General features: G+C 45.3%; 1 protein-coding gene across 1 annotated transcript; it reads left to right on the top strand.

Annotated features, from left to right (window-relative positions):
- Positions 1-334: 334 nt before the first annotated feature.
- On the top strand, positions 335-10,653 carry PLET1 (placenta expressed transcript 1). The gene is made up of 4 exons (XM_049713840.1): positions 335-518; positions 4,032-4,233; positions 7,676-7,737; positions 9,723-10,653. The coding sequence occupies exons 1-4, from the start codon at positions 335-337 to the stop codon at positions 10,187-10,189; spliced, it is 915 nt and encodes a 304-aa protein (XP_049569797.1). The 3' UTR covers positions 10,190-10,653.

Here is a 10,653-nt window from a genome sequence, read left to right as displayed (position 1 = left end):
TGAATTTCACTTTGCCAGTATTAACCCCTCCTCACAGCTTCCTTCAAATGTCAGATGCTGAGGTGAATGAGAGGCAAAATAAAACCACGATCAGTACATTCCCCTTCATGAGCAAAACTGGAATTCGCAAAGGGTCATGGTGACAGATACAAGGAGATTCATTCCTGGTGATATCTTGGGCCAAATTCCAGAAGCCCGTTCATCTTAGGGAGGAGTGGGCAGGAGATTTGCATGTATGACCTCACCCAGAAGTTCCAGCCCCAGAGCATATAAACAGGTGAGTTGTAGCTCTTACCCAGTTTCAGGCCCAGTAGTTTCCAAACAGATCAAGACCATGGCAATCCTCGGGTCCCTGCTGCTGCCACTGGGGCTGTTTCTGTGCCTTGGACTGCTGTGTTCTCCTGCCAGCTGCATAAGTCACAATGGCAACTGCATGCTCTTCAATAAGGTTATTGTCGCCACTTACTCAGGAATCCATGCCAACCCAAACGTCTATAAAAGCAATACAGTCTACACAGGTAAGTAGAAGCCATTCTCTCTGCTGTCCTCTGTTTTCTGAGGGTAGATAAAACTGGAATTGCAGAACATACCCCTCCATCCCTGCTCTCAATGACACAAACAAAACATGTGTTTTTGACCCGTCTGGGACACAGAGGCAGAAAGAGGGAGAATGAGAACATGTGAGAGGATGGGTTGGGTGGGACTATTTCCTATTTCTGCATGTCCCCTGTGTGAACCTGAGCCATGGGAGTCATTACATCCCAACACTCAGGTTAACCGAGTCCCAGCAAGAGCACAACTGCGGCAAGTCCTCTCACTTAAATAATTTGGGCTTTTTTTTTTTTTTTACTTAAAACAGTCTGTATTGGGGGGGCATTTTTATTATTTTAAGGGATTAAAAATTGCACCACAGTTTGTAGTCTTTTTCCATCCACTTGATGAAACAATGCCACCATGAATGATTGTATACGGCACAACTCCAGGAGACGCTGTTCACTTTTAGTCTGTGGGTGGAAAATCTAGTGAGCTAGACAGGGAAAGTATTACTATCCCACCTGATAAATGAGGAGCCTGAAGCTGAGAGAAGTTAAATGACTTGCTCAGGGTCTCACAACTAATAAGTGGCAGAACTGCCTCTTGAATCTTGGTCTTTTCATTCCTAATCCAGTGCTTTTCTTTGAGGTGCCTAGAAATATTTTACAGACATCCCTTTTGGGATCAGTCAAACCTACAAGTCAAGGCAAGTGCTCTCGAATAACTTTCATAATAACAACAAATTTAATATGGCTGTTTACATGTACTAATGTATTTAGTCCTCACAATGACCTACTAGGTAGATACTGTTGTCATTTCCTGTGTGTCAATGAGAAAACAGAGGTAGAGATGCTAGTGACTTGCTCAGGTCACAGAGCTGCTTAAATGATGGACCTGGGACATGAACCCAAGCATTCTAGCTTCAGAGACCCTGCTCTTAACCACTAGACTATACGCCTCTCAGTTAAGGTAATGAGAGCTAAGACGTCATACTGTGTGCTGAGTACTGTTCTAAGGGTAAATGCTATTATCTTCCCCATTTTACAGATGAGAACTGAAGCACAGGAAAATTAAAGTTTTACCCAAGGTCACTAGTAGGTTGCACAGCTAACATTTGAACCTAAATAATAGCCAAGATTTGTCCTGCTTTGTCTAGCCAAGGCGTCCAGCTTCAGAGCCTGACTCATCTACCATGTTATCCTGCCTCTCTTAGAACTCTAACCAAATTTTGCACAGAACACCAGGGTGATATCTATACCCATGCTCTACAGATTCCAGGCTTCAGCAGGAGAATGACTATGGCCTGCCTTCACACACTCATCCTGGCTAGTCCTTTTTTCTATTTTTTCTTGGGGACTGTCACTAAGTGCCTCAGCTGTGGTGGGTCTCCCTATGTCCCACTCCCTCAGGCAGCAGATCTTGTCCTAAACAGGGCAGGGAGGGTAATCTTGTGCTTCAAGATGAGGACCAGGAGGGCATGTGTGTGACCTTGTATACAGAGCAGGACCTGGATGGTCAGGTCTCATACCTCTGACTTAAGGTAACACATCACGAGGTGAAGAATTTTGCTGTTGAAATGGAAAAAAAAGAAACCTATCTTGTGAAGATGCAAGGGGTGCGGGGTTGGAGGTGGGGGTGGCAGAGGAGCCATGTGAAAGTAGGAAGACAGAAGAAAGAAGAATCAAAAGATGATCCGTAAGACCCCTTGAAAGGGAACGTGCTGGATGAGAGGGACAACACAGCATTTACAGAGGCACCGGGTAGAGCAGAGAGAAAGGAGAAGAGGAACTAAGGCTCACTGAATGCCTACTACGTGTCATGTACTTCTTATGAGGATCATAAGAGCCATGCACTGGGTCCTGCAAGCAACAGAAGCAGAAATATAAAACCAGAAACGTTTAGAGGCTCTAGAAGAGCACTTTGAAGGTTTTGGACAGGTGTGTGTCCTGATGGAAGTGTTGAGTGTGGAAGTCTGATCAGTCTGAAGCCTGAGGGAGGCCAGGAATCTGGATAATACAGATAACTAGGAGGGACGAAAGGCAGATTTAAGCCAGAGAGTGGGGTGGAAAACAGAAGAAAGGACAAAGGCAAGCCCAGGGGAGAGCTGACAGGCTTGATGACTGGATGACACCGTCACTCATCACCATCCACCTTAGCACCATGCACACACATCTAGGACAAATGTCAGGTTCTCGCTGAGCAACTCAGGGCGGGGGGATCTGGCTCAGCAACCTTGACTGGCAAAAACAAACAGAACAGAGAAATGTTTCGTGCTAAGAATAACAATGGCAACTTATCCAACACCCACCAGTATTAAAGTCTTTACATTCTTCTCTTCAGTCTCCCAGGAACCTTTCAAGATAAGGTATCATGATCTCCATACAATGAGAGATAATGTCATTATCCTCAGACCTAGAACCAACCCTAGTGCAAAGCGGGCATTCAATAAATATTTGTGGAGTGAATGATGAACAGGAAAGAAACCAAGGATCGGAGGGGAAGTGACTTGGTCTTAAATGTTAGGGCTAGGATTCAGATCCAGGACTGTCTAATCCTATTGTGCTGCAAGATCAATTTTCTTTATTTTGTAAAGGAGAAGCCTTTAAAATAAGTTGGGGTGGCTGAGAGGACCCTAGCATTGAGAAATTTGTTCAGAAGGGATCTTCTAAGGGAGGAAACGGACAAACTGAAATAGTCTCTTGAAATTCCCTCCCTATTACACATCAGAAGGCTGAAAATAACAGGTGGAATTAACAAGTGTCAGTGGGGTCCCTGTGGGCACACGCTGGGCTAGGTCAACAGGTGAGACTCACCTGAGTGGAGGAGGTCACGGAACCCTAAGTGCTTACTTAGAGGTACTTGGATTGGGGCTTTGGCAGGTACTTGGACTAGGTACCTGGATTAGGGCCTCTGGGTCTCAGAGGCCCCCCCTTCCCTCACTCTCAACAACAAAGACCAAGAACATCAGCATTTCTGGAACCAGGAAATAGGCTTTGCTTTGACTTGGCAGTAACAGTTCCTTACTTCTGGAAGCACTTCCCAGGAGGTCCGCTTGACCCTTTCACATGCATCCACCCCTTCTCTCCCCACACTGCATTCCTCCTGAGAGAAGGGCAGAACTCTCATCTGGCAGAAAGGAACAGGGCTCAAGAGGTTAAAAGTCAGCCAGGACCTCATCCCTGATACGTAGCAAAACCAGGGCCAGAGTACAGGTCTTCTTTTGTTCACCTTTTCCTGTAGAAAACTTGGAAAACACAAAGAAGAACTAGGAAGAAAATAAAAACCATCTATAACCCCACAACCAAGAAATCCTCATAGTTAATATCTTCATGTATTTCCTTCCGGACTTTTTTCACCTTATTTCACAAAAATGGGACCACACTATATTTACATACTACTTGTAACTTTCTTTTTTCACACTTAATTTTGATTTCATCACCCCCATCTCTTGTCTTACTGCACAGACGGCTGATTGTTTCCTTCTCATTTCCTCCTAGTGTCAGTTCCTGTGAATAAAAATATTACCTCTGTGATCCTGCGAGCAATAGACCAGGACAACTCACTCATTGGCTCCTGGCAAAAAGCTGACAAGTATTGCAGCAGCAGCGTCTTGTACCACATGAAGAGCCGATACAGCAAGTTCTTCGAGGCAAAATGGGTATCTCCTAGTTCCATGAACATAACTACAGTCGAGCTACAGTAAGAACCTATCCATATATGATTTGCTTTGGGCTTTTACAATTTCATATTATGTTTGTACAGTTTTATACTGACTTTAGAGGACTCAAAATGCAATCCAGATATGATGTGGATAATTCAGTAGCTGTACTCCTTTTCTGCCTCACCATTCTTTGTCCTACCTTTATCTGTAGAAGTTTATACATCACACACACACACACACCAGGTATGCTCAACATAAACAGAAAGAATTGGTGTTAAAGAAAACCAGAGCTGGATAGTAGTTAAAGCAAAACTAATGAATGAATGAACAAAAACAGATTGTATTCAGGACTATCACAATAAGAGAAAAGAGACCTCCGTATGGAACAAGTCTCAACTCTGAATACAACATGGGCAAGTGGGAATTTACAGCCCAGGAACAGGGTGAGGGCTCAGTGGATGGAAAATCACTAAGAGGAAACATCAAGACCTGTAAGGGGGCTCTGGCTAAACTGACCTAACAGGATTCTTGCTTAAGGGAGGCCAAGGCTGAACCGATATCACCTGGGGGATAGTAAAGGATGAGGAATTCAATCAGATAATAAAGGTGATCAGATATCAAGGGTGGAAGGTTCTTGCTAAACCGACTTATGAGGATTCTGGCTAAAACTGGATTTTATAAGGAAGTACACAGATGGGCCTAGGAGAAGGTTCCAGAGCCTGACTAAAGTTTGGTCAAGCAAAGAATCCTGGCACCCAGTTTGCTTCAAATTCTCTATATTCCCTCCTACTCCCACCCAATTCATTCCTATTAGTCTGGGGCAGACAGTACTCCAGAGCCAGGCAGGGTTGGGGGCAGCAGCAGCAAACAGTTAAAAATAAAGACACTCCTCTTGAAACCATCTGGCCACCTGAGTGTTCCCCTCTCTGCCAACCCCCAGGGCAGTCCTCCAGGAGGCCTTGCTAAACTGGGGGTGCAGAGAAGCTGCCAGTAGCCAAGAGCCTGGAGGAGGGGTACTCAGTCCCCATTGTTACCAAACTGAACTTGGGTCCACTCGCCTGCCAAACAGCAGAGACAATTTACTGACTCCGGGTTGTGGTGAAGGAAAGTGCAGCGTTTATTGCAGGCACCAAGCAAGGAGAACAGGTGGCTCATGCACAGAAGACCCGGCCTCCCCAATGGCTTTCAGGGAAGGGCTTTTAAAGGCCACATTTGGGGTGAAGTTTTCAGGGGGCATGACTTTCTTCTGATTGGTTGGTGGTGGTGAGGTAACAGGGTGATGCTTCAGGAGTCTGAATCATCAACCTTCTGATTCCAATCAGTCTGGGGTCTACGTGCTTGTGGTCACCATGTAGTCACCATCCTCCACTTGGGCAGGGGTCTTAGTTTCTGCAGAACAACTCAAAGATATGTGTCAGATTGTTATATGTATCCCTTGAGGAGAACTAGGACTCTGTTTTATCACTGAAGTATTATTTCTTGACTGCTTTCCTTTGTTTCTGCATTCCCTCACTTCCCTAATTAGTAACTGCTTAAGTCTGCTCTTTGGAACTCGAGGAGGGTCTAGGAGACTAAAGCCTTTTTCTACAAACAAGAAATGGGGGGACACAGAGTGGCTTTTGTACTAGGGCGGGCCCCCAGGGTCCTGCTTGGTTTCAGTCCCCCCGTTTCTTTGATACTCTTCAATCCTAAGGGGAATGGGGGTGGGGACTGGGACAAGAAAGAGAATAAAGTTTTTGAGAGTGGTTAATCATAAACTCAGCAGGGGATCTCAGTTTTAGGGAGACTCGGTTTCACCATGACACAGAGAATCATTTTTTAAAACATAGATTCATTTTGGAAATGCCTTGCTGGCAGAAAGTGTGATGATTGTACAGTAAAACCGGCTTCCTCCTGTTGCACAAAATGGACACACTCAGATTCTGAGGTGAGGCCACCTGGGGACTCTAACAAAAAACTTCCCTCCCAGCTAGGGATTTATTTTCAAGTTCACTTTAAGAACCAAATGTTGAGAGGTCCTTACACTTTCAGACTGCCATTTTGTACTGAAAGGGCAGGTCTGACCATCAGGCCATGTCCACTATGAACTGCCACTAAGTCTCTGTAGACAGCGGTGATGGTGATGCTGCCAAGTCACTCCAGCCTCTCCAGCCATGCCCAGGCTTGGTTGGACCTAGCTGGCTCTGGAGGAGGTGCTATTATGCCCACAGAGCGACCTGCAAGACTAAAATCCAAAGGGAGGTGCTACAACCCAGCCTCACGATGACAGCAGCTCCTTAGAAGCCGGCCAGGGCTAATGAGGCAATGGTTTTCCTTTCATCTCACCTCCTTAAGGCCTCCACACTCCATGCAACAACAGATAAAACACCAAATGGTGGTGACAATCTTCAATGGAAACAGCACATTCTCACCAACAGTGCGGTCTCCAGACCCCTCTTCACTCGCACCTGCTGTGATGCACTGGCCTCTCTGCTTGTTTACGATGTACACACGCAGCCTTGATCAGCGAGGCTGACAAGGGGAGGGGAGCAGCACATATGATGGGGGAAGCCCACTACGCTGAGTAGCGCACAAAAGGCAACATGAAGAGGTTCCTGCCCACCGAACTTTACAGTGTGGGTTGGGAGGCAGGGCCTATACAGAAATAATTATTGAGGTTACACAGCACTTCCTCAGAAAGCACTCCCTGAACCCCCAGATCAAGTTCCGCTCCCTGTTTACTCACTCTCATCACTGCCACTGCTTCGTTGCAATCACTTATTTGTCAGTTGACTATTCGGTTAAAGTCTCCAGGGTAAGAACCACGCCTGCTGTGTTCACCACTGTTCCCTCAGCAGTAAGCACAGTGACTGGCATGTACTTCACTCTCATTAATTGTTCAATGTATGAACAAGAGACTGATATAATAATGGACCCAATGATATCAGAACAACAGACCAAGCTGTACAGGTCATTTAATGAACATTAAGCACCTATGACGCTACGTGTCAGGCGTTGTTGACAAAAGAACTTGCCCTCGAAGAGCTGGCCCTCCAGTCGGGGGAGAGGCTCACAGCAAGGCAGTGTAGTAGAGGGGCATGCATGTCTCTCTGATGGAGCTCTGTCTGGGTCCATGACAACCAGGAGAAACAATTTCATAGAGGCTACTGTCGAGTCTGTGGGCAGATGTGCCCGGGACTGGTATTACAAGCAGAAAGACTAGCCTGAACAAAGACCAGCCGTGTATACCAGCCTGTGGGGAATCCAGGGTGCTGGTGTTGGTGGGGGAGAGGGATGGACATGATCTTGTCTGGAGCAAAATTGTGGAAGATCTTGGTCAAGACAGTATACAGCAGACCAGTACTGAATGATCTGCTACTTGTGCTGTAAAGAATTTAAGCACAAAAGAAACTAAGAAGTTGGGATCCCCTGGGAAGGCAGTAATGTGAGCTGAGCTTGTGAATTCCCCACCATTATCTCTCATCAATTTTCCCTCCACAGAGTCTTCACAGTCGATTTGCACAAGGTGGCTAGAGTTTCTTTTAAGATACTGAGAAGAAATGGTAAGTTCCTCTGCAGTCTATTTACATATCTGGCAGTGAAATCCATTGGCCCGGAAAATTATCTTGTGGGTACCCAGAAAAAAGTCTTCTAATCATGCGTTACCCAGGTACCAGTTGAGTCTCCCAGCACCCTGAGGTCTACATAAGATTAGCTCAACCCCTTATCCTGTGCCCTGTGGAAAACAAAAGCCAATTCCAAGGGGCCTTCGATTCTCATGGTCACTTGTGGCTCCAGACGCCGGCTTCCTTAAGAGCTGTTTCCATTCAACACCACAGAGACATGGATATGGAAGTTGGTTCCTTCCTCAATTTTCACAAGAATACCACCTCACACAGAGCCTTCATTGGTATAGCAGACTTTACCAAAGGGTTTAAGGGATGAGAAGGGAGATTTGCACAAAGCAGGGTTGATAGCATAGAAAACCAATAATTTCATTAGTTCTCAGAGTGGCCTCTGGCCTCCAGCACAACCACCAGGAATTTCCACTGGCCTTTCCCAGGCTGTAGTCCTCAACGTCAAACCATTCTGAGGCTCCCTGCCCTTCTCCCTTCTCTGCACCCTTCCTTCTCTCTTATCTCTCTCTCGCAAGCAAAAACAAATTCAAGAAACTGAGGTTCAGAAAAGATAGGTAATTTGCCCAAGGCCACACAGAAAGTAAATGGCAAAACGAGGACTCAAATTCCACATCTTATACTTTTCTCGACTTTTCTTAAACTTACTTTAAAACTAGAAAGACAATCTTTTTTTTTAAATGAAGTTTTTAAATACAAGCTTCAACCAAGAACAAGTAATATTAGTCTTTCTCAGTGTCCAGATAACAGGTCTTCCTCGTGAGCCCCCAAACACTGAAATGCATCTAGTACGCTGCCCATTTTCGGGTCAGTCAAGCATTGCAAATGTGATCAAAGGCATATCTATCTTCAACAACCAATATTAAAGTGATTATGCCTAATGAAACTATTATATGAAAGCCTTAACTGTTTCCTTGGTGGTTTCCCCTCTGTGAAAAGTTTGGGATGTTATTTTCTTTCTCCAGGACATTTTTGAAATGAACACTCGTATACATGCTAGGAAAGGAAAAAAAAAAAAAGTTTGTCTCTAGTCAGGACTCCTTAGCTCCATGCTAATAAAATCCAGATTTTAAAAAAGGAGAAGAAAGCGGTTCTGTTCAGACTTTGGGCTCAGTGGTGTCCTAGAGAAACATTTGCCCTGAGGAAATGCTAAATGAGATAAGACAATGCCACAGAGCTGGAAGGCACCCTGCAAGTGGGCAGAATGTACAGGTCTGCGCAAACTGCTTTGCATTTCCCTTCTTCGTCCTTATAGTCCCCTCTGTGGTTCACTCAGATCCTTGGAAGTATCATTGCCAAGCTCCAGTTTTTCAGGATCAGACAACCGCCCAGGGGTGTAGGCCTGGCTTTCTCTGCTTCTCTGCAAAGCAACCTCAGAGAACCAACGTGTGGTCAGATCAATGCCTGTGAAAATGACCAATGCCTCAGACACCACAAAAAGGGATTCAAGCATTTGGACAGGGCCTCCTTCCACTTCCTTTAAAGCCGAGTCAGCCATCCTCAAGTCTGGATGGTGTCTAGTTCTTATAACCTTTACATGGAAACTTTGAAATTAGCAAAAATAATAAAATAAAATTGTACCACTCTGGATCATATTTGCACTGATTGAGCAAATATAATATTAAGGACATGAGGACATTTGAAGGCAGACTACCTTCCCAACAGCAAATTCAATAGTTATGTAAGTTCAGTATAAATTCCTTCTTCCATAGGTCTTAAGGTCAGAGTGTTTCTTATTTTTTGTTAACATTCTGTACCCCTAATTTCCCCTCCTCTAAATACACTTGGCCCTTGTGAAGTGTTCACTGAATTCTGCCCATGAACTCTGGCTCCAGCATTCCATCACATTAGCCTCGTTTCTCTAGTGCCTACTCGCCACCCAAAAGAGATCCTGATGCCATTTTTTTTTCCAGGGACAACCTCAGACTTGACCACCAAGATCTCCACAATCAAGCCAACCACAGCCACAACCCCAATCCCAACCCACAAGCTAACCACAACCCCAACCCACAAACTAAACACAAGCCCGATCCACAAACTAAACACAACCCCGACCCACAAACTAGCCACAACCCCGACCCACAAACCAACCACAACCCCGACCCACAAACTAGCCACAACCCCGACCCACAAACTAACCACAACCCTGACTCACAAACTAGCCACAACCCCGACCCACAAACTAACCACAACCCTGACCCACAAACTAACCACAACCCCGGCCCAGGAACTAACCACAATCCACAAAATAACCACAACCCATAAATTAACCACAACCCAAACCACAGCCAAAAGCTTGGCCAACAGAGCCTTCCTCAGCCCCATGAGAGATGCCATTCAGATCCTGCTCGTCTTTCTCACCAGCAAACTCCTCTTCTAGAAGGAAGCTGGGGGAACAATTGCTTCTGCCTCCACTGCATCCTTCTATGTTCAGTCCCAAGACAGGGCTCTGACCTGTGTGAATGAAGACTCTGCGTTCTCAGGGTACAACTCTACTGCCACTGCTTCAGACCCAAATGGAGACCTGAGGGTCACTTAGTGGAGGGTAGCCAGTCTGCTCACTGCTGTTCAACTGGATCTCTCAGGACACAAATTAGGCTTTTTGTAACCTGGTCTGGGTGTAACTTGGAATTCTGGCTCTTAATTTAACATGTTGACAGCCAATTCCGCAGTCAGTCTAAACTTTTGTTTAGATGCAACGCCAGTAGTATTTGAAGGGAAAGAAAATAAGAATGTACCATGTCTGAGTAGCCAAGGATAGGGAAAGATTATGGTATAAAGGCATTATTTTCTGTCATACCAAATACGCTATGCTTCAAGCAAGAATAATGAATGTGTTAAATT

Source organism: Orcinus orca, chromosome 8 (genome assembly GCF_937001465.1).
Source record: "Orcinus orca chromosome 8, mOrcOrc1.1, whole genome shotgun sequence".
NCBI classification, from domain to species: domain Eukaryota; kingdom Metazoa; phylum Chordata; class Mammalia; order Artiodactyla; family Delphinidae; genus Orcinus; species Orcinus orca.
The sequence above is the reverse complement of the archived record's forward strand: the minus strand, read 5'-3'. Positions and strand labels throughout refer to the sequence as shown.